Raw genomic sequence first — 24943 nt, forward strand, 5'->3', positions numbered from 1 at the left:
AGGGACAGCGCCCAGGCCCAGAGTTCAGGCCCCATGACTGACAAAATTAAAAAAAAAAAAAGATTTTTGTTATTCATTGTCAGTAATGATTAGAGAACTCAGCTGATAAACAACTGTCATATAGGGTAATGTATTTAAAACACTTTGGAAAGTGTCAAAGGGCTCACAAGGAAATGGAAAATTACCAAGCCAACCTCTGAAGAGAAAACCAGAACTCTTAAGAATAAACACAACATAAGAACCCACATTTAGGGGCTAGAGGTGGGTAACTAACAGCTAAGAAGAGTGTTTTCCCAGAATATACAAGGCTCTGAGTTTGATTCCCAGCGCCCGAAAAGAAAGGAAGGCCTAATACTGGTGCCTATAATTCTAGCTACTCAGGAAGCTGAGATCATGGGGATCATGGTTTGAAGCCAGCCCTGACTCAAGTGGTAGAATGCTAGGCTAGAAGGAAAACATTCAGGGACAGGTCCTGAATGGAAGCCCCAGATCCAGCACAAGGGAAGTGAGGGAGAGGATGGAAGGGGAGGGAATGGTGTATTTATTATTGAGTTCTGGTTTTCTCTTCAGAGGTTGGCTTGGTAATTTCTCACTTTCTTATGAGCTCTTTGATGCTTTTCAATGTATTTTAAATACATTACCCTATATGACAGTTGTTTATCAGCTGATCTCTCTAATCATTACAGACTGGAGGAAAGGGGAAGGGGAGATGGGGGGAGATGGGGGGAGAGGGATGGAGAGAGGAAGGGAACGAAAGAAAAATACCTTTAGGAAATAAGAACAATGAGCCGGGCGCTGGTGGCTCACGCCTGTAATCCTAGCTACTCAAGAGGCTGAGATCTGAGGATAATGGTTCAAAGCCAGCCTGGGCAGGAAAGCCTGTGAGACTCTTTTTTTTTTTTTTTTTTTTGTGTGTCCGGTCGTGGGGCCTGAACTCTGGGCCTGGGCGCTGTCCCTCAGCTCTTCAGCTCAAGGCTAACACTCTACCACTTGAGCCACAGCGCCACTTCTGGCTTTTTTTCTTTTTGCTTATGTGGTGCTGAAGAATCGAACCCAAGGCCTCAGGCATGCAAGGCAAGCGCTCTACCACTGAGCCACCTTCCCATCCCCGATACAATAGATTTTTAAAACAAATGGAGCATCTAAAAATAAAATTGTAGAAAAACTAAAATAAAAAACAGTGGGTGAGTTTTGCAGTAGATATAGCTAAAGAAAGCAATAGTAGAACAAAGCAGAAAGGAAGAAAGTATGGAGAATGAAGCATTAAGAGAATATATCTAGTTTCTGGATGGAGAAATCAGAAAGATTAATAGATCTGATATTCTAAAAGTTTAAACTCATGTTGAAAAGAACCTTAATTAAAATGTAAAGTATAATTATGGAAAAGAGATTTGCAACAGAAATGGTAAGCACGTAACTGTTGAGACAAAGTAGATTTGTGTTTGCCAAGTGCTAAAGGATCTGGTTTAAAAAAAAAGGAAAATGATTAATGTCATTAAAAGGAAGCTGACTAATGGGTGGGAGGGTTTTGGGGGGTTTGAGTGATGAAAATGTTCTGGAACTTAAGTAGTGCTGATGTTTGCACAAACGATGTGAATATTCTAAAAACCACTGCATTGTACACATCAAACTTTTTATGGTACATGAATTACATCTCAGTAAATTGTTCTCCTCTCGCCTCCCCTCCTCCTCACATTCTTATAGGGTAGCCCAGGCTGCCCTAAAATTCTACTTCCTCCTACTTCAATCTCCCACATGGTGTGATTACAGGCCTGCCCACCAGACACAATTTGTTTCTTTCTTTCTTTTTTTTTAAGGACAAGCAAATGGTGAATTATTTTATTGCGTAAAAAGTTCCTAGGGATTAATAAGAAAAATACCTAGCAGATAAATTGGTATAAATTCATTAATAGGCAAGATTTAAGATGGGAATTTCCATTAGCACTCTTGGTAAGAAATTTAATTGGAATGTTTGTGGAAGACAGCAGTGAAAATGTTTGTACCCTTGGAGCCAGTTACTTCTCTTTGGAGAATGTATCCTAAGGCATCAATGGGAGGCAGTTGCCAGTAGCAATTCTGTCTAGGAAGCCTGTGAAATCTTTCCACACTGGGAGTTTCCTTGCTGGTGAAGAGTGGTAGCATTTTTTGCAACACAGCTTATTTGTCCATCTTCAGGATGCCTACCCTTATTCTGTTCCCTTTCTCACTCCCTTCTCTCTGTGCCCTCGTTATTCACAGAGCGTACAACATATCCTGAACTCCCTTGTAAAATTGGCATTGCCTGTCTAAATACATTTGTATCATCAAATGACAGTACCTGACATACACAATCACCATTTACACTTGAATGCATGAAAGAATTACTTCTTCTGCTTATATTACCAAGCTTTGAATTTTGTCATAGCTTCAGATTGCTGCTACATAATCTGATACTACTGTTTTGGTATCTTTTTCAACTTGACCCTTTTTCTTCTACTTTTTAGCTGAACTTTTTTTTTTTTTTTTTGCTAGACCGGGGGCTTGAGCTCATGGCCTGGGCACTGTCCCTGAGCCTCTTTGTGCTTAAAGCTAGCACTCTACCACTTGAGCCACTTCCAGTTTTCTGGTGATTAATTGGAGATAAGAGTCCCATGGACTTTCCTGCCCAGACTGGCTTTGAACCGCAGTCCTCAGATCTCAGCCTTCTGAGTAGCTAGGATTACAGGCCTAAGCTACTGGCTCCTGGCTCTGAACTAAATTTTTTTTTTCCTGCAGCTGAACTAAAATTTTAAAGAAACCTTTTCAATTTCAACCTTTCTAAGAAACAATATTACTGCTAAAGTTTTAAACCTTATCATTGGATCACTTTGAATTATGTATTAAAAGTGAAAAGAATATACTTTCCTCATCTAAGCAAAACAAGACTGTTAGAAATAAGATGATCTACAATGGAAATACTATATGTGTATATATTTACTCAGAATGGCATCTGAAAGAAAAAGATCAAGCAAGGTGCCAATGGCCCAGACCTGTAATCCTAGGTATTAGGAGGCTGAAATCTGAGGATTGAGGTTCAAAGCCAGCTCAGAGGAAGCTGAGATGTAAGGACTTCGGTTTAAAGTTAGCCCAGGAAAAAAAAAAAAGTCTATGAGACTCTTAAGGAATAAAAAGTTGGAAATAGAGGTAACTCAAGCAGTAGAGTGCCAGCCTTAAGTGGAAAAAGCTAAGGGATAGCATCCAGACCTCAATACTAGCATAAATAAATAAATAGCCAGGCACAAGTGGCTCTCACCTGTAATCCTAAACTGAGATCTGAGGATCACTGTTCAAAGCCAGCCCAGGCAGGAAAGTCTTGAGACTCTTATCTCCAATTAGTCACAGAAAAAGCTGGATGTGAAGCTATGGCTCAAGTGGTAGAGCTCTAGCCTTGAGCACAAAAGCTAGGAACAGCACCTGGGCCCAGAGTTCAAGCCCCAGGACCAGCAAAAAAATAAAATAAAATAAATAAAAGGAAGGCAGGCAGGCAAGCCTCTCCCTTCTATAGATGTCTGTTATCTATTATAGTTCACAACTTAGCTCCAGATTTGAACCTGAGTATGAAGGTGAAGTTAATTCCCTGTGTGGGTCTTGAGCATCCCTAACTAGGTTTGGAAACTACCTGATACTATAGGTAGTGTTTTTGTGCGTGTGCTCCTTTTTCAGGAGAGAAAGGGCTCTTGGGAGGACTTTTACAGAAGCTCTCTCATGGTTGCTGATTTCACAATCATCACTTTCTCTAAGCCAGTGCTAGCCTGGGGCATCTATTACAAACACATGCCTAATCATCACATTGGGTCATCTCTAGGCTTAATTAAGAACAAAAGAGAAATTTAGGTAAAGCTTCCACTTTCCCTCTGTCACTGGCTAGTTACCCCAGGTGTAGGATAAGTCTCATTGACTACCAAGCATTCCTCAGGACCCTGGAAAGATGAGCCCTATCTGTATTATGTGTGCATGTATGTGTATGTATGTGCTGGTCCTGAGGCTTGAACTCAGGGCCTGGGCACTGTCCCTGAGCTTTTTTGCTCAAAGCTAGCTCTACCACTTGATCCACATCTCCACTATTGGCTTTTTTTTAGTGCTTAATTGGAAATAGGAGTCTCACAGACTTTCTTACCCTGGCTGGCTTTGAACCATAATTCTATGATCTTTGCCTCCTGAGTAGCTAGGATTATAGGTGGGAGCCACTGGCACCAGACTGAGCCCTGTCTTGGCAGAGCTGTGCAGGCCAGGGGACAGTTTCCTTTGGGAGCCTGGCTTTTTCTAAATTAGTGAGAAGCTGACACATCAGCCAGCTTTGCTGATTCATCAGCTTCTCTGTGTAGGCCTGAGGTGAAATGTCAAATGGAAACTTGCAAATAAGCTGGAAGTTCAGGTGTTTCTCCTACCAGTCTACCCACTCCAGGACTGCAAAATGTTTTATTTCTTACCTAAACTTCCACTGAGTGACTCAGCTAAAAGCTTTCCTGAGTATCAGAGGCCTCTCTTTTCTTTTTTCCAGTAAATGTTTTTGTTGTTGTTGTTGTTTAAACAAAGGGAATGATGTTAAGCCTCTTCATTCTGAATGCTACATAAGGAAAATTTAATGGATGCCATCTTTATCTCACACATGGTCAGCTGAAATGTAAGTTGCTCTGAATGCATCCAATAGTGATTACTTTCAAATCAGTGCTAATTATTGCCTTTATTTCTTTCTTCCTTTAGCTATCTTTTAAGTTGAGGGGTCCTGGGATTTGAACTCAGGGCTAATGTACTTGCTAATATATTCCTAGGGTGGCCTCAGACTCTCAGTCCTCACAGAGTGCTGGGATTACATGCATTTGCCACCATGCCTGGCTATCATAGTATTCCTGACAGGATCTCCTGTTCCTTCTACTCTGGAGTCATTCAGAGATACTTGTTTGGCAGACACAGCCCTGAGAAGATGAACTATATATTTCCAATGCTATTTTGGACTTTATTTTTTGGGTGGAGGGGGTAGGTAGTGGAATAAGAGAATCAGAGTGCTTGCCTATAAAGATATTACAAAGTATGGGTGTATGAGACCCTAGTTAAAAGCAGACTCATGGGCCAGGAAGGTGGCTTAGTGGTAGAGTGCTTGCTTTGCATGCATGAAGCCCTAGGTTCAATTCCTCAGTACCACATAAACAGAAAAAAGTCGGAAGTGACACTGTGACTCAAGCGGTAGAGCACTAGCCTTGAGCTGAAGAGCTGAGGGACAGTGCCCAGGCCCAGAGTTCAGGCCCCACAACCAACCAGAAAAAAAAAAAAAAAAGACTCATAAAAATCCTAATTTTTAGCCTGGCTCTGGTGACTCATTCCTGTAATTCTAAGCTACTCAGGAAGCTGAAGCTGAGATCTGAGGATCACGGTTTGAAGCCAGGATGGGCAGAAAAGTCTCTGAGACTCTTACCTCCAATGAACTACTTAGAAAAAGCAGGACGTGGTACTGTAGCTCAAGTGGTAGAGTGCTAGCCTTGAACACAAAGGGGCTCAGGGACGGTGCCCAGGCCCTGAGTTCAAGCCCCAGGTCCAGCAAAATAAAAAATGAGTCAAATCCTAGTTTTCCATTTCTTAATTTTTTTTTTTTTTGGCAGGTAGGGGGGCGGGGAAATCTGAGGCTTGAACTCTGGGCCTTGGTGTTGTCCCTGAGCTCTTCAGATCAAGGCTAGTGCTCTACCACTTTGAGCCACAGTGCCACTTCCAGTGTTCTGGTGTTTAATTGGAGATAATAGTCTCAAGGACTTTCCTGCCTGGGCTGGCTTTGAACTGCAATCCTCAGATCTCAGCCTCTTGAGTGGCAAGGTTTACAGGTGTGAGCCACTGGTGCCCAGCTCTCCATTTCCTTTTTATATGGCTTTTCTGTCATGATTAATGTTAACAGCATCTTAAGTTTGGATCACTAGGGCTGGGAAGGTGGCTCAGTGGTAGAGCGCATGCCTTAGGCCCTGGGTTCGATTCCTCAGCACCACATAAACAAAAAGAAAAAAGCCGGAAGTGGCGCTGTGGATCAAGTGGTAGAGCGCTAGCCTTGAGCTGAAGAACTGAGGGACAGCGCCCAGGCCCAGAGTTCAGGCCCCACGACCGGACCCCCTCCCCCCCGCAAAAAAAGTTTGAATCACTAATGAATTTCATTATCATTGAGACCTCCTTTTTCCATAAAGGTCTCAGCAGCACACACAGGCCCTAGGTAGCCCATCTGGGTCCAGTGGAGATGGTACTGTTCATGTGGGATGCAGGGGATCAGGTGTTCTCCTTAACGCCAACACTGGTGTCCTTTAGAGTACATTTCGTGGAGTGAGACTAGTCGCTTATGCACTTGAAAGTGTGAGGTTTTCAGTTAGGATCTACTCAGTGTGTACTATGCTCTAGTGTTTTCTCCTTGGCATTGCTGGCCACCAGGTGGGCCATGTGGAGCAGAGGTATTGAGCAGAAAGGTTGGCAGTTCTGCTGGGCCAGAAGGCAGCCCTATGGTCTCGGGCCATGTCTTCCATCTCTCTATATATTAATAGTGCTACTTGGAAAGGGAACTGTGCCACAGGTTGGTTGAGCACCAGCCAATAAATGAAAGCAAGCATTAGATACTGAGTTTGAGCCTGGGTCCCAACCCCAAAACCAACAACAAAAAAAAACCCTCTGAGACAGCACTCAGGCCCTGAATTCAAGCCCCAGAATTGGCACAGAAAATAAAAAAGAATAGTGCTGCTAGTTTTTACTTACTAATAGTATCTCATTATTCAAATGACTTCCAGCAAGTATGGCAAACTTCAGTAGCTATAAGTTGTTCATTCATTTTTACTTTTTCCCCTCTAAAATGAGCATTAGAAAACAAAAATATTAACATCATCTGAGTGCTGGAATTTATTATGTGGATCCTGATTTAAAGATATAGACATTAAAGGGAGTTGGGGAAGAGTACTAGAGGAGGTAAGCCTGATCAAGATACATTGTATGCATATATGGACATTCCAAAATGAAACCACCTGTACAGATCATTGGAAGAACTGGGCTCCAGTGACTTACACCTATATAATCCTAGCTATTCAGGAGGCTGAAATCTGAGGGTTGAGATTCAAAGCTAGCATAGGCAGGTAATTCTATGAAACTCTTATCTCTCTTAAAAAACTGGAAGTGGAGGTATGGCTAAAATGGTAGAATGCCATCCTGAAGTAAAAAAGCCAAGGGATGGTGCTCAGGCCCTGAGTTTAAGTCACAGTACTCACGCACAAAAAAATGTGGAAAGAAAAAATATTAAGCAAAACTAAAAAAAATAGACAATAGGTTAAGTCCTTATAGTCCTCACCTTTCAACATCAAAGTTCATTCATGGAACCCTGATTTTTCTTCAGGCCTGAGTAATACTCATCCTGAATCTATAAATTTGTTGGGACTTGTCCACAGTTAACACAGCTTTGGAGCTCTAGAAAAACTAAACATCAAATTGGCATGCTAGATGTTATCATTGACTTTAATTACAAAGACAGCCCAGCTATTCAGTTGAGTTCTCCATACTTCCTTAAGTTAATAACCAACTTCCGTGGTTTGTGCAACTTCCTGGATTCTTAGTGCTGAAATTACTGTTAGTTTTCATGTTAATGAGACCTCTCCTGCTGAAAGATAGTGTTTTTCCTTCTCTTCTAAGTTCTACTTTTCTTATCTTGATGACTTAGAACCCAAAGTTAGGACATCACAGCTGGTTGGTAATTTTTAGCTAATACATAAAAACATAAAAATTGTACAGATTTACCTGGAGAGGTCTCATTAACATGAAAACTAACAGTAATTTCAGCACTAAGAATTCATATACTTTTCTTCCCAGGCTGGCTTCAAACCACAGTCCTCCAGTCTCAACCTTCTAAGTAGTTATGATTGCAAGTGTGAGCCACCATTGCTCAGCTCCAGCGAACGCTTTTGATCAGAATACATTTCTGACTTAATGAAAACCTCTGGGCAGAGAAACAGTTGTAGAGTTGACAATCTGTTTTATTACAGGAAATACTTTTCATTTTTTCATTTGAACTATTTGCCCGTATCCTGTGCTGTGCCCTAACATGCGGGTCAGAATGCTTTGGTACACTCCTGGTTTGGCTTTCCCTTTACCTTCTGTATATATTACCTTTTACACCACATCCTGAAGTGCAGAGTCATTCTTCCTGTGATCAAAGCAGGAGGAGCTATCTCTCATAAGATCATTTGGCTCTTATTGCCAAAGGAATTGATGGGTCATGTTTCCTTGAAGCCTGTGCTGGCCCAGAAATTACCCCATTTTCAGATTACAAAGGAATTACCAAGTATGAGGAGGTTAGACTAAAAACCTAAGCATGTCAGACTTAGGAAACATTTCAGATAAGAAACAGAAACAGCCACAAAAATATCTCATCCCTTTCACTGTCAGTGTGTGTGTGTGTGTGTGTGTGTGTGTGTGTGTGTGTGTGTGTGTGTGTGTGTGTGTGTGTCAGTCAGAGAGAGAGAAATGGGTGGAGAGGTAAGTGGGGGGAATTGAACTCAGGTCCTTAGGCATGTTAGACAAGCATTGTACCACTTGAGCCACACCCCAGCCTGTCTTACAGTCTTGAGCATCATTTATGATTCTCCTCAGCACTGGTGAATAAGGTAGGCACTGCCCTATCTTATCCTGAGGGATTTATAGACTCATCGGTAGCAACTGTATCCTAGAAGGTAAACGTCAAACAGTCACAGGGCCACTTGGCAGCAGTTTGTGGGGCTGGCGGGCAGGAAGATAAACAATGGCTGACATACCTGGGCCTGTGGGAAGCAAGGAAATGGACTTTGCCATTGGCAGCCTCTTCATGGAAGAATGGGAGTATTTAAAGCTCCCTGGTGACTTTCAAACTTAGTGGTATAAGAAAAGCAAAAACAAAAAAAACCTTCTTGGGGTAGGATATGGAAATAAACAATTCTTTTCTACTAAAGATTGATGAGAGAAACTAAAAATAAACAATAGCAGGACAGATTTGTAAAGATGAGTTTCAGAAGAGCTTACATCTAGATTGCAATTTCATAAAGTCCATTTCCCCAGTTTTTCACACAGAGGCACAACTCTGTTCCTAAGAGGAAACAACTGCAGCAGATGTCTGAGTTGGGAACTTGTGAGAAGTGGCTCTGATGGCTGTGGATATGTACTATATACCCAGCCTTGCAGTGTGTCAGGGAGACACTGCCTGCTGGAACTCAGCTCCCTCCCATCCTTCACTTTCCTTTCCTCGCCCTTTTAGAACTTGGAAACTGTTGACTTTCTCCCTCTCAGTAAACAGTTCATTTACCTTTTTTCTTAAACCACAGACATTTTTCCTATGCTAGATGGAATGGTCCCTAACTCCACCTTGGACCTCCAAGGACTTCTCTATCACCTTATACAATAGAATAGAACTATGATGGCTTCCATGTGCAGGGAGATATGGCTTTAAACCAACTACAGAGGCTTTCCAGACTCTTGGGAAACAAAAAATAAGGGTAGAAAGGGCAGAAAAGAAGATGGGCAGACTAGTGCCGACCTCAGCAGGTGCACTTCACAGCCTTCACAGCTCAGCAGATGAGAGGAGTGAAGATAGTCATGTGATTTTATAAGAATGAAATCACAACCTATACCATAGGAAATGGTGTGTGAACCCTGCCTGCAACATTGCCAGTTTAAACAGAATGGCAAACAGGTGAAAAATAATTAGATTCTTCAGCATTTCTGTTGCTCCCTCCCCATCCTCTCTGAATTCCTGCCATGTATGTGGAGACTGTATTGCTGAGACTTTTTTACTCATTCATTCATTGACTGATTTAGCAAATAGCTATTGAACCCTTGCTATGTACTGGCACGCTTCAGGGCAGGGGCTACAGCAGGGAACAAAAGAAAATCCTGGGCTTTGTGGAGTTCATGTGCCAAGGAGGGAAGCAGACAATAAAGAAACATGAACTGTCAGGTGGTATGTGCTGAAGAGAAAACGAAGCAGGGTAAAGGGATAGAAACAGAGAACAAGATACAGGCAGAGAGGAAGGAGGCTGCTGCTTTCTATGTGATGAATGTGATGTATGACCAGAGATAAGATATTTTGGAGCAAGTTGTCAGGCTTCCTACAAGAGAAGCAACTGAGGCAGATACCCTCCAGGAGCAGCCTGGTCTTCATAGGAAAGCTAGGTAGGCTGAATTGCTGAGGATAGTGAGAAAGAGAGGCTGGACACAGGATGAATCAGAGAACCAAGGCAATATGGGGATGGAAATGAGGCTGCTTCTACTCAAGGGAGAAGAGAAACCGTTGAGAGGCTTTGGCCACAAAAATGAAGGTCCCTGAAAATAAGTGAGCCCTCCTCCAGTGAGGGAAAAGAGCAGAAGCAGAGAGAACAATCACAAGAAAAGTCAGAACCACACTAGTGACCAGAGTAGTTGAGGTGATGAGCCAGTCTCATCCTGCTTCCCTGTGTATTTTGTTATTTCCTTTTTCCTCACTATTTTTTTTCAAGAGGGCTATAACCTTTCTGTCCTCAGTTGTATTTATGTACCAGAGATCAGGGGCTTTATTTTGGTCTGATCTGAGAATTATGAATTATTTGCCTCACCATATTCCTGCAGAGCTTGCTCCATGTGGATTCAGATATGAGAGCACCATTGTAGTTACACACTAGCAGTTCTGTTGTGGATGAGATGATGTCCCAGGAAGGGGAATGTAAGAGTCTTAAAGATGACCTGGGAACTAACCACAAGTGTAGGTCTTGTATTGATCATACCCATGGTGCTCTGAAAGTGTTACCTTATGGAAGTTGTTATCCTCGTTGGCAGATTTAAGAAGGAAGTTGCACTAGAATAGAAGACTACAGCCAAGGCAGTAAGCAGTGCTGTGCTTATGTGTGACAGGGACAAGACTCATCATTATACCTTAGAGTCTCAGAATCAGGAGGAACCCTATTGGTCTCCTGCTGAGTGAATTCCTGCCATGGCTGATCATATACAGTAATCTAGCTTGTCTCCAAATGTCCTTGAGCCACAGATCATAAAATGTTAGGGCTGAGATGGACCTTAGACATCAGGCTGGGAACAGATAAATCCAGAAGTCTGAACCCCCATCCCTTCTTCTTTCACTGCATCATCTCTCCAAATGAAAAGCCCTTGCCATCTCTTTGGTAAACCATCACAGGTTTACCAGATAAACCTCTAGGTTTATTTGCCTTTTGGTCCTAAACAATAATGAATTCTTCGTTTTTGTTTTGAATCCCAGGGGTTGCCCTGCTTTCAGATGTATACCCTGAAAAAATCCTGGTTGACCTGTTGGCCCGATATGATAGCGGCAAAGACAAACACACACCAGAGACTAGGATGAAAGTTGGAGAAGTCCTCATGCGTATTGTCAGGACATTAGGTAAGTTTTCTGGTTCCATCCACCTGGAAAAGGCTGGAGGATATGTAGCTTTGAAGCTGAAAAGCTTATTATACTAGCAGGTGAGAATGGACAGAGGCAGGGTTGGATAGGGATGGATATAGACTACATCCTGTTTAGAGATATAGCACATATCTAGCAAGTATGCCAGTAGGATATAGTCAGCAATAGTGTCCATTTTCCTACAACTACTTGGCCTTCTTCCCCTGGAGCTACCATGTGAGAACCCAATTTTCAGCAGACCTAGAAAGAAAAGTTTCACACAGCAGTAGCAAGCATACAAAGAAGGATGTGGCCAGGCACTGGTGGCTCATGGCTATAATCTTAACTGCTCAGGAGGCTGAGATCTAGGATTGCAGTTTGAAGCCAATCCCAGGAGGAAATTCTGTGAGACTCTTATTTCCAATTAACCACCAGAAAACCAGAGGCACTGTGGTTCAAGTGGGAGAACACTAGCCTCGAGCAAAAAAGCTCAGGCCCAGAGCTCAGGCCCAGAGTTCAAGCCCCATGACCAACCAAGAAAAAAAAAAATGAATGTGAAGTAAGCAAGGAAAATTACACACAGTTCCTGAGTAGCTTCTGTGTGGCAGATTGTCAACATATATAATCTCATCCTATTTTTCCAACAAATGTTGCAAATAAAAGCTCTTGCTAAACCCATGTTATTGGTTGTGGAAACTGGTTCAGACACCTTCAGCAATTTGTTCACCTGGTGAAAGGGATGCTAAGAATTGAACCATCAACTGGAAGGCACTGTTGTAGTTTCCTGGCCTGCTTTTGTTGTGATCGTGGGAATGCTTTCTTAACTTCCATGCCCTTATATATAAAATGAGTATATTAATAGTGCCTACTCATAGAAATCACTCTCAAAGGAGATGTGAACATTAAGTTTAGAGTATCATAGGAGCAAGTGTCACCTTTAACTTCTGTGTGTACCTATGGAGGTTGTATGACCTCAGAAGGAATATAAACCAGGCATAGATGACATCAGCATGTAGAATTTGTTTGTTTTTTTTTAACCTCTGGCTGATATCTACCATTGGGGACCTCTACCATTGGGATGATGAACCCTGAGGCACACCTTTCTCATTCTGCACCAAGCAGCCCAGGTTATCTGCTGGGGCCATAGTGGTGGGGGTGGAGGGCCAGGTTAGGTGGAAGAGAGGCCTTATTGCTCTATATATGCTCTTTTTTTCCCCCCCCCCTCAATTGTGGGGCTTGAACTCAGGGCTTGGGCACTGTCCCTTAACTCTTTTGCTTAAGGTTTGTGTTCTACCACTTTGAGCCACAATGCCACTTTGGGTTTTGAATGGTAATTGGAGATAAGAGTCTCATAGGGACTTTTCTGCCCAGGCTGGCTTTGAACCACAATCCTCAGATCTCAGCATCTTTAAGTAGCTAGGACTATAGGCCTGAGCAACCAGTGCCAGGCTCTACATATGCTCTTATAGACTGCTCAGTCAGGGGCTGGGAAGGTGGCTCAGTGGTAGAGTGCTTGCCTTGCATGCATGAGGCCCGGGGTTCGATTCCTCAGCACCACATAAGCAAAAAGGAAAAAAGCCAGAAGTGGCGCTGTGACTCAAGTGGTAGACGCTAGCCTTGAGCTGAAGAGCTGAGGACAGCACCGAGGCCCAGAGGTCAGGCCTCACGACTGGACCCAAAAAAAAAAAAAAAGACTACTCAGTCATTTGTCTTCCAAAACAGTCATTTGTCTTCTCAAACTAAATTCCACCAAGTCTCAAAGTACTCATCTTTCTCTAGTCTACCTATCCAAGTATCACTTTAACTTTTTTTTTCTTCTTTTTTTGTCAGTCGTGAGGCTTGAACTTTGGGCCTGGGCACTGCTTCTGAGCTCTTTTGCTCAAGGCTAGCTCTCTACCACTTTGAGCCACAGCACCACTTCTGATTTTTTGATGGTTAATTGGAGCTAAGAGTCTCACAGACTTTCCTGCTTAGGCTGGCTTTGAACTACAATCCTCAGATTTCAGCCTTCTGAGTAGTTAGGATTATAGGCATGAGCCACCAGAACATGGCCCAAGTATCTACATTTATTTATTTATTGTCAGTCTTGGGGCTTGAACTGTGGGCCTAGGTTCTGCCCTTGAGCTCTATTGGAGATAAAAGTCTCACAGACTTTCCTACCCGGGCTGCCTTGAACTGTGATCCTCAGATCTCAGCCTCCTGAGTAGCTAGGATTACAGGCCTGAGACACCGGCGCCCGGCCCAAGTATGTACTTTTAAATATAGCTTTAGCTTTCACTGCTTGTTTCTGATTCATATTACCTAATCTGAAAATCTGAAATCCAAAATGCTGCAAAATCTGAATCTTTCTGTGCACTTGACAGATTGCCTTCTGTGAAACTTAGTTTCATGCAAAAAAAAAAAAAGTTTTTAAAATATTGCATTAAATGACTATTTGTACATTGACTATTATATTAAATGGCTATTTGTACAAGGTATACATGAAACAAATGAATTTTCTATTTCAACGTGGTCCCCCTTTCCAAGAATATCTCATTAGATATATTTAACTATTCTAAAATCTGAAAATAACCAGTCTGAAACTTTTTCCCAAGTTAAAGATAGTCATCCTCTATTGATTTGTTGAGGTTCCTTCTTGGAATCCTTTAAGCAAAACTAAAACTAATTTGTGTGGGTATGGGTGTGAGTGGTTGGTTGGTTGTGGGTGTATGCGCGTGCTTGTGCGCACACGTGCTGTTTCTAGGGCTTGAACTGAGGGCTTGAGTGATGACCTTGAGGGGTGTATTTTGCTCAAGACTCTACCACTTGAGCCATAGCTCTACTGTCAGCCTTTTGTGCTAGTTAAGTGGAGATATGTGTCTCATGGACTTTTCTGCCCAGGCTGACTTCAAACCACAATCTTGAAATCTCAGCCTCTTAAGTTGTGAGCATTTACAGGCATGAGCCACCAGTACCCAGCTGAATGTATATATTTTTGTCTATGCTTCTCAATGTAGAAAATATTGTGGTAGGATTTTGATTTAGTCTCTCTTGTTTAAGGAATTATTTCATTTTTTTAAAGTTTTTTTAACTCAGAAATTTAATCTTAACACATTGTTAAATTACCATTCTCTCCAAATGTTTTTCCATCTGTTTCCTCTTATACAGTCCAATGTCGATGCTGACAATAACCTGTGGACTGTTCTAAGCCACTGCACTGTTTAAAACTTCTTTAAAAATATAACACATTTACTCTTTAGTAATACTTCCCTGCTATTACTGTGCCTAAGATAGTGAGTTGGTAATTGGAACATTACTTGGCAAATGGAATGAAAACAAAGGGATTAGTACATCTGTGGGGTCACTGCTCCTGAGATTACCTGGAGAATTAATCTCTTCTGCTTGCACTCTGCTCATGTGTCAGGTCTTTCTGATGTGATAGGTGCTATGTCTTAGTCAGAGCTTGATAAATACTCCTCAGTCTTTGTTCTTCTAGATTAGTGGCTCTCAGATGAGTGTGGGGGATTTAATTCCCCAGAGGACATTTGGCAGTGTCCGGAGGCTTTGTTGGTTGTTACTACAGGTGTTAGGGGAAGATTGTTACTGGCATCTAGTGAGTAGGTAGAGGTCTACAGTGCTGTTAAATGTTCTACAGTGCACAGAATTACCCCATAACAAAGAATGATCTGGCTTACAATGTCAATAGAGTCCCTATGTTCTAGAGCCTATGTGGACTATTGTATTTCTTCTTTATCTACTCACTCAGATATATTAGTTAAATGTAGGGCCACCACTCAACAGTTGTACAGATATATAAATGCCAAGGGACATCACTGGACAAATTTGGCAGGTCCTAAGTTGTCTGCTACACAGCCTACTTAGCCAGCCATCCTGACAGCCCTAATTAAGTTCTAGCCTATCTCATACCTTACTTGGTAGAATTAATTATTCAGAAAAAATTACTAAATTCTGTAATATACTTACAAATCCTTTGGGGCTTGGGGGGGAGGGGGGAGGCTGGGAAGGGATGTGAAGGGGAAACAAAGGAGGAGGATGCAATGCTTGGTAAGAAGTGTATGCATTATCCTGCCCATGTAATTGTAACCCCTCTGTACAGTATGTTCACAAATAAAATAAAATAAAATTAAAAAAAAAGAATTAAAAGGAAAAAAAACAAATCCTTTGGGGCATAGGAATTTCTTCACATAGCTAATTTCTTCACATAGCAAATTTCATTTTCTGCCAATCTTATTAGCATAGTTTGGTGTATGTCCATATCTGTGCCTCTGTGTGTGTGATGCTGAGGATTGAACCTATGGCCTTGCTCTACTACTGAGTTACACTGTCAACCCTTGTAAGTATAATTTTAATGGCTAGCCTTCTACTCTGCTTATTAACACCTGTAGCCACATTTGAATGATTATTACACCTCCTTACCATTTTTTTGGCTTCCTTTTATCTTTACCAGACATATTGTGAACTAGAGTATATATTTAATTACCCTTCTTACAAGCATTTATTTGTCATTCAATAGCAAAAGAGAGAAAATAAACGAAGTTTTATTTGCTGTTTTATTTGTTTTTTGCTGCTAGAGTTTGAACCCAGGGCCTCATACATGCTAAGTACACTGAACTAAATCCCCATTCCCTAAATTTCCTTTTTGCTTTGGTTTTTGTTTTTGTAATGTGTGACTCTTTTTGTTGCTGTTGTTGTTTGGTTGTAGGGCTTGTACTCTGTAGGGGCTGGAGCACTGTTCTTGAGCTTTTTTGCTCAAGGCTAATGCTCTGCCACTTTGAACCACAGCACCACTTTCTGTTTTCTGGTGGTTAGTTTGAGATAAGAATCTCAAGGACTTTCCTGCCTGTGTGGCTTTGAACTATGATACTCAGATCTCAGTCTTCTGAGGAACTAGGATTACAGGCATGAGCCACCAGTGTGTGGTAGTAGTGTGTGACTTCAATCTTGGGCTTGGGTCAGAAGTTCTTCATATAAAAGCTCTTTGTGTTTCTACATATAATGATACCCAAACACTGAATTTTAATGTAGTTTCCTGTTTTTATCAAGTTCTAAGGCAAAAATATCTGGATGATTTGTCCTTTCTCATGCTCAAAATTCTTTATCTTGAATCTTTCTCCCTCCGAGTTCTGGGCCTTGAACTCTGGGCCTTAGCTTCTTTTGCTCAAGCCAAGCACTCTGCCACTTGAGCCACAGCATCATGTATGGGTTTTTTTTGTTTTTTGTTTTTTAAGTAGTTTATTGAAGATAAGAGTCTCACGGAGGCTGTAGAGTGGATGCCTTGCAAGCATGAGGCCCTGGGTTCGATTCCTCAGCACCACATAAACAGAAAAAGCCGGAAGTGGCGCTGTGGCTCCAGTGGTAGAGCGCTAGCCTTGAGCTGAAGAGCTGGGGGACAGTGCCCAGGCCCAGAGTTCAGGCCCCATGACCGGCAAAAAAAAAAAAAAGAGTCTCATGGAGTTTCCTGCCTGGGCTGGCTTTCAATCACTATCCTCAGATCTCAGCCTCCTGAGTAGTTAGGATTACAGGTGTGAGCCACCAGCACCCAGCTTTGAAGATCTTTTGTACTTGCCTTAAACTTGGGGATGAGCACATCTATGTGGTTGAGTTTGTAAACATTTCTTGAGCTCATAGTAAAAGGGCATGCCATGATCTCAGCACTCTAAAGGATGAGTCGGAAGGATCTCAAGTTTGACACCACGTCTCTAAAAACAGAAGCAAAACCAAGTAGTGAGCTGCTCTATGCTGGACTGGGAGTGTGAAAAGTTACATTCTTTTCCTGCGGAGAGCTTAAGTTTAGACAGAAGTCAACTCATTCATAAATGCTTTCAGTAAGATGACCTTGGAGAGAGACTTGTATATGATCTTATGGGAGCACAAGGAAAATGGTCCCTGTTCTGTCCCTTTTCCTGTTGAGACCCAGCAGTTGAATAACAGTGTGAGACATAGCCACATCATTATTATAGCCCAGCAGGTCAGTTTTGAAAAAAAAAAAAAAAAAAAAAGCCTTTGTAGGATAGTTCCCAGAGATTTCTCACCTTCACATCACAGGTTTAAATTAAGGTGAAAAGGTAGGTAGAAGTGTGAATAATTGGGTACCAGTTAGCATTCAGATTTCAGTATAATAAGCCATAGGTAAAGGTTAGAATTCACATAAAAAGAGAAATTTACAACAACATTCAAAGTATGGGATGAAATGCTGGTTGTCAAGTCTCCCTATGTTTTCATCAGTGTAGTTCAACGCAACAAACTCACATCTACGTATATTAAAAATACTAATATTGCCAGAATTAATGGTCAAGGCCCGGATGGAATAACTTTTTTTTCTTCTTTTTTCTTTTTCTTCTTCATTCAAATTTTTGAAGGATGTAAATTTAAAATTTTATGAGTACACATTTCCTCTTCACTAATTATATAGTGTTACATGGTTGTTTTGACAATTTGGAAGCTACTTAGAAATATAAAAAGGAAATTATACCTATAATTTCATCATTTGGAAATAACCAATCTTGTTTAGATTTTATATTTTTTAGTGCTAGGGATTGAACTTGGGGCCTTGTGCATGCATGTACTCTACCACTGTGCTGTACCTCCACTCCTCTGTTTCCATCTCCATGCTTCCTTCCAGTTGCCTTCCTTTCTCAGAATTGTAATTATATGTATATTCTGTTTTTTTTTTTAAGTACTTTCCTTTTTGTCTTTTTTTAAATGGGGTCTCATTATGTTGCCCAGCCTGGCTTTTTTTTTTTTCCAAGGAAACAAGATTTTATTTTTAATTGTGAAAATACCATACAGAGGGGTTACAATTACATGAGCAAGGTAATGAGTACATTTCTTATCAAGCATTGTTGCCTCCTCCTTTGTTTCCCCTTACCATCCCTCCCTATCTCCCCCCACCTGCCGTGTCCCCCCCCAAGCGTGACATAATGTTCTGTACATCTCATTGTTGCAATGGGTCCACCTGTATCCCTATTTAAACAACTTGTTTTTTTCCCCTCCCCTCCCCAAATTATACCAACAACAAACACAGTGAAAACAGGAGTTATACCGTGGGGGAGGGTGGCCTTTTTTGTTGAGGGGGGGGCAGTACTTAGGATTAAACTGAAAGCCTTGTTCTTGTAAGCCCTCTACAACTTGAGCCACATTCCTGGTCTTCATGCTGGCCTTAAACTCCTAAAACTCCTACAAAAAAAAAAAAAAATCCTCCTGCCTCAGTTTCCTATGTAGCTAGGATTACAAATATGTGCTGCTTTGCCTGATTTATGGAAACTTTGCTGTGTCATTAGTTATTGTCTATAATCAATAATCCCAATTTTACCATAATTTCATTCAGTTATCCTCTCGTAAGATATTACTGTTTAAGGCCGTTGCCAGTGTTGTCAGTCTCTTACTTATTGTGAAAAGAATGCTACTTATTATTCTTTCAAGTAACCTTCCTTTGATTCTTTCCTTTGGATTAGTTTCTACCATGTAGTTACTGGGGGACTGATATAGCTCAGTGACGAAGGGCTTGCCTAGCAACTGCAACATCCTGGGTTCAATCCCCAGTACCAAAAAAGAACAGAAAAAAAATACAGTTAAAAAAAAATAAAAAAATGTTGGGCGCTGGTGGCTCGCGCCTATAATCCCACCTACTAAGGAGGCTGAGATCTGAGGATCACGGTTCAAAGCCAGCCCAGGCAGGAAAGTCCGTGAAACTCTTATCTCCAATAAACCACCAGAAAACCAGAAGTGGCGTTGTGGCTCAAGCGGTAGAGCACTCGCCTTGAGCTGAAGAGCTGAGGGACAGCGCCCAGTCCCAGAGTTCAGGCCCCACAACCGGACCCAAAAAAAAAAATAAATAAAACAATAAGCTGGGTGCCAGTGGCTCACGCCCCATAATCCTAACTTTTCAGGAGGCTGAGCTCTAAGGATCACAGTTCAAAGCTAGCCCAGGCAGGAAAGTCCGTGAGACTCTTATCTCCAGTAAACTACCAGAAAACCAGAAGTGGCACTGTGGCTCACATGAGCTGAAGAGCTGAGGGACAGCACCCAGGCCCAGAGTTCAAGCCTCACAACTGACCTAAATCAATCAATCAATCAAATGAAAAATAAAAACCCAGATAGTTATTTACTGGGTCAGTGTATAGGCATGCTTTTAAGTGTTTCTGTTCAGTGTTGATGTCCTACTGAAATATGCACCAATGAGTAACACTGCTCATGTCTCCAAGAGAAAACATATTTCTGTGTCTTCAGACTGAACTCCTAAGCCTGACCAGCCATCTCCATAATGTGCTTGTACCTTTGCTTCCAAGGTTGAATCAAGAACCTGTCAGAGGATGTGGGTTGACAGATGGCCAGAGGGAGGGACCAAGGGATGGATGGATACATCCATGACTCAGTGAGAACATTTTGCTGCTCTGAAAGAACAACTTAGGTCTGGTAGTATCATCATGGAGTACAAAGAACAGCATTTGTTATTTTTAGAGGCAGAATGTCATTTTCTAATCAAGCTGAAACAAGTTCCAGTTTTTTCTAGGTAAGACTTTTAATATTCAGAGCAGAAACAGAAAGCCATAGTCATGCTGCTCTTTTGGGTCAGTTTACATATGGGAAAGATCAGGAAGCAATGCTTTGTATGAAGACTGAGGGGAGAGAACTGAATCTCACATCTTTGTGGAAATGTGTCATGGCAGATCAAATTACCTCAGGGAATCCTGAGGCAAAGCAGTTTACACTTCTAGGTTGAAAGGTGTCTTTTCTTAAATTACTCCATATTCCAGGAAAAGAGTGAGTCTTAGGTTTTAGGGTGTATTTCTAACTGTTGGAACTTGCAAGATCTTGTAATCTAACCCTTTCCCTTATCTATCATCTGCCTGATTTTTATGTTTTAGGCTGTCAATCACTTTGCCTCTTTGAGTTTCTTCAAGCAATGAGTAAACCCATATGCAAGTCTCTAACTTCTAGTCTAGTTCCAAGATAAAGCCCATAATTTGATTTTAGAAAATCTATCGTTTTTCCTGAGAAGAGCAAATGCCACTCCAAATCTCGGTCAGACCAGCATCACCTTTCTTTATTTTGTTAGAAACCAAAGCAAAATTGAACACAGCCCTCATATCTATTAATTTAACCAACCACAATGGAAACTACTCTGGAAAACAATAGCATTTTGTTTGACTACTTCCTTTTTGAAACAACTCCTTCTTCATGCCTCCTAGACAATAACTTTACCTAATTTGTCTCCTCCCTCATGGTTTCTCTTCAGTTTTATTTGCTGGTCCTTCCCCTACCACTGGTATGTCAAGGTTAAACTCCAGCACTCTTGTAGATTCTCTTCTTTTTTCATCTTCACATTGCTACTCAGGACATTCGTTTCTTTTTTTTTTTTTGGGGGGGGTGGTCTGGTCGTGGGCCTGAACTCTGGGTCTGGGCACTGTCCCTCAACTCTTCAGCTCAAGGCTAGCGCTCTACCACTTGAGCCACAGCACCACTTCTGGCTTTTTTCTTTTTGCTTATGTGGTGCTGAGGAATCGAACCCAGGGCCTCAGGCATGCAAGGCAAGCACTCTACCACTGAGCCACCTTCCCAGCCCCAGGACATTCGTTTCTATAAAGTCCAAGTTATAACTCTTGGGTAATTCTGAGCTTTGACTCAGTCTGTGCTTGCTAGGCAGGCACTCTACTGCTGAGCCATTCCTCCACTGCCAACTTTTAAATATTTTAGTAGAACATGTTTTCTGTTGCCTGAGAACTTTTTATTTAACCTAAACTTGTGATAATTTCTTCCCACTTTTCCCTCTAGAACTTAAACATTTTTTTACCTTTTATATTTATGTCTATGACCCATCACAACTTTTTTTTTTTCAAACAGCAAAGGCAGGAAAGTCTGTGAGACTTATCTCTAATAATCACCAGAAAACTAGAAGTGGTGCTGTGGCTTAAGTGGTAGAGTGCAAGCCTTAAGCTGAAGAGCTGAGGGACAGCGCCCAGGCCCAGAGTTCAAGCCTCCTAAATAGCTAGGATTATAGACCAGTACACAGCTTCAACTTAAACTTTGTATCTAGTTAGGGTTGAAATATATCTATTTTTTTTTCTTTGTGGATATACAGTTGTTCTACCACTATTTGTTGCAAAGATTACTTACCATTCCTCATTGAATTGGTTATATGCAAACGGTCTACTTGTAGATTTATTCTGTTCTATTTATTTACACGTTTGTACTTAACCACCATTACACTATTTTGATTACTGTAGTTTTATTGTTAAGTGTTAAATCACTTAAAAGTCTTTCAAAGATTTTTTTTCTTTTTTTTTTTTTTTTTTGGTTGGTCATAGGTCTTAAACTGTTGGGCCTGGGCACTGTCCCTCAGCTCTTCAGCTCAAGGCTAGCACTCTGCAACTTGAATCACAGAGCCACTTCTACTTTTCTGGTGGTTTATTGAAGATAAGAGTCTCATGGGCTAAGTGTGAGTGGCTTACACCTGTAATCCTAGCTACTTAGGAGGCTGAGATCTGAGGATTGCAGTTCAAGGCCTGCCTGGGCAGGAAACTCTGTGAGACTCTTACCTCCAATAAACCACTCAGAAAACCAGAAGTGACACTGTGGCTCAAGTGGTAGAGCACTAGCCCTGAGCTGAAAAGCTGAGGGTCAGCTCCCAGGCCCAGAGTTCAAGCCCTATGACCTAAAAAAAAAAAGAGTCTCACAGACTTTCCTTCCTGAGTAGCTAGGATACAAGTGTGAACCACTGGCACCCACCCGACCTCACTTCTGTCTTTTTAGTGGCTCATTAGAGATCAGAGTCTGACAGACCAGACTTTCCTGCCTAGGCTGGCTTTGCACAATAATCTTTAGATCTCAGCCTCTTGAGTAGATAGTACTACAGGCAAGCCACCAATGCCCAGCCTCTATTAGGATTTTGATTGACATTGCTTTGAATTAAAAAAAAATACAGTCTGGGATAATGGATAGCTTAACACTATTAAGGTTTCAATTTGAGAACCTGGAATATTTCTCCAGTTACATAGATTTTTCTCAGTCAGTTTGAATAGCTTTCTCAAACTACTCATCTTTTAAAATAATTTGTAAAGCCTTTTCTCTTCCCAAATCAAGCTTTATATCCTGCTTTTAAAAGTAGATCTCTTTCAATAGATTTGAGTAGATGTTGCAGTTTGGTTTTTGTTTTTACTAAAAATTATAAGTGGCAAAGTTTGAACTCAAGCCTTCATTTTTGTTTGGCTGGTCCTCTACCACTTGAGCCACACCTCCAGCCTTGTTCTTTGCTAGTTATTTTGGAGATGGAGTCTAGCAGACTTTTCTGCCCCCTTCTGGCTTTAAACTGTGATGCTCCAAGTCTCAACCTCCTGAATTGCTAGGATTCTGGGTATGCATCATCAGTGCCCATCTCCCTAAATGGTTTTCATACTGTAATCATTTCAGAATTGCAGAATCTTTTTCATTTAAAATAACTAGATTTTTTTTCTTCCATCTTTTAAAATAACTTGCTATAAGCCTGGATCCTTCCTTTCTTGTTATGTTTCTGAACTTTAATTGCACCCTTGAAGAAAGTTTCTGGAGTATGTTCCTGCCTGGCACACACTTTTTCAAAGAACTAATCTGTTTGTCTAGTTGGTTCAGAGAGTTAATGAAAATTTTCTTGTAGAGTGACTGTGTAAACTAAAAGCTTAGTTTCACTGGTATATATACCAGTGAAACGCATCTTGCAGTTCAATGAACTGTTGAGATGGGATGAATAACTTTGTTAATACGTAACTACAGAAGTCTTGGCATCTCTTTTTACTTAAGTTCACAGATTGCAAAAATCCATGGATACAAAGCATTTCCTGTACACTGTTTTACTCTAAAAGATGTTTATCTATGAGCCTTATTTACACACTACTGTGTTATCTGTGGAGATGGAAAGGAAACATCTTTTAAAAGCTCAAGTGTACAGTAGAATCTGTAACTCTACTTCATCCTCTCCCCACCCTTTTCTTCTTACCTAGATTTGAGCATCACCAGAAAGTAATCATTTCAAAAATGTCCTACCTTCAAATCTTTCTCATTGTTTTCTAGGTTCTGAAAAGCAGGTGACAGGTATATTAATATTTACTAAAGAATAGTGACAGGCTCTTACAGCCCTTCCTATGATAATTTTGCATTTTTAATTAATGGAGCCTGAGACAGTACAATTTGAAACATTTGTTTGATTGTTTTTGCCAGTCCTAGGGGTTAAATCGATGAGCTTCTTTTGCTCAAGGCTAGTTCTCTACCACATGAGCCCACAGTGCTACTTCCAGCTTTTTCTGTTTCTGTGATATTGCGGAATTGAACCCAGGGCTTCATGCATGCTGGCAAGCACTCTACCACTAAGCCACATTCTCAACCCCAGTTTGAGACATTTGTAGGCAAGAAGTTCTCTGTGTCAGTCAGGTACTGGTGGCTCATGCCTCTAATCCTATCTACTCAGGTGGCTGATATCTGAGGATCACCGTTCAAAGCCAGGCCAGGCAGGAAAGTGTGTGAGACTCTTAACTCCAATAAATCACCAGAAAACCAAAAGTGGTGCTGTAGCTCAAGTGGTAGAACACTAGCCTTAACCTGAAGAGCTGAGAGACAGCACCCAGGCCCACAGTTCAAGCCTAATGACCAACAACAACAAAAAAGAAGTTCTCTGTGTCTTCAAAACATTTTTCTGGTTATTCATATCAACAATAGTCCCACTGACAAGGGTGGTTTTGTTTTGTTTTAAATTGTTACTATAAAGGTAACATACAGAGGGATTACAGTTACATAAGCCAGGTAATTAGTACATTTCTTTTAGGACAGTGTTACCCCTAAAAGGTGGTTTTAGTTTAATATCTTGTCTCATAGGAATTTTGTCAAAGTCTACATGTAATTTACACCTAAGTCATTCTTGTTTATGTGGTCTATGTCATAGTGATAAGGTAATGAACTAAAGTCAGGAAAGAGAAGGCTAAGAGCCCTTGAAATCTTTGCTAACTTACTGGTAATTCAGAATAACCTCTTGGAACTGTTAACTTTAAAAAAAAAAGTGTGAATTATAAACCAAAAGCAAGCCAGTGACCAGTGGCTCATGCTCCTGGCTACTCAGGAGGCTGAGATCTGAGGATCATGGTTCAAAGCCAGCACAGGCAGGAAAGTTTGTAAGACTCTTATCTCCAATTAACCACCAGAAAACCAGAAGTGGAGTTGTGTCTCAAAGTGATAGAGCACTAGCCTTGAGCAGAGCTCAGAGACAGCATCTATTCCTTGAGATCAAGCCCCATGACTGACAAAACTAACAAAAAAAAGCCGGGCACTGGTGGCTCACGCCTGTAATCCTAGCTACTCAGGAGGCTGAGATCTGAGGATCGCCGTTCAAAGCCAGCCTGGACAGGAGAGACCGTGAGACTCCTATCTCCAATAAACCACCAGAAAACCAGAAGTGGCACTGTAGCTCAAGTGGTAGAGCGCTCACCTTGATCTGAAGAGCTGAGGGACAGCGCCTAGGCCCAGAGTTCAAGCCCCACGACCGACAAAAAAATAATAATAATAATAGGGGCTGGGAAGGTGGCTCAGTGGTAGAGT

The 24943-nt window shown here is 41.4% G+C and overlaps 1 protein-coding gene across 1 annotated transcript in view; it reads left to right on the forward strand.

Moving 5' to 3' along the window:
* Positions 1-24943, forward strand: part of Tango6 (transport and golgi organization 6 homolog (Drosophila)) — a 171325-nt gene that overhangs the window by 103625 nt on the left and 42757 nt on the right. The window contains 1 exon segment of the mRNA XM_013012670.1: positions 11243-11383. Within this exon segment, the coding sequence (XP_012868124.1) occupies positions 11243-11383 (141 nt within the window).

The sequence above is a fragment of the Dipodomys ordii genome, unplaced genomic scaffold, assembly GCF_000151885.1.
Source record: "Dipodomys ordii isolate 6190 unplaced genomic scaffold, Dord_2.0 Scaffold18, whole genome shotgun sequence".
NCBI classification, from domain to species: Eukaryota; Metazoa; Chordata; class Mammalia; order Rodentia; family Heteromyidae; genus Dipodomys; species Dipodomys ordii.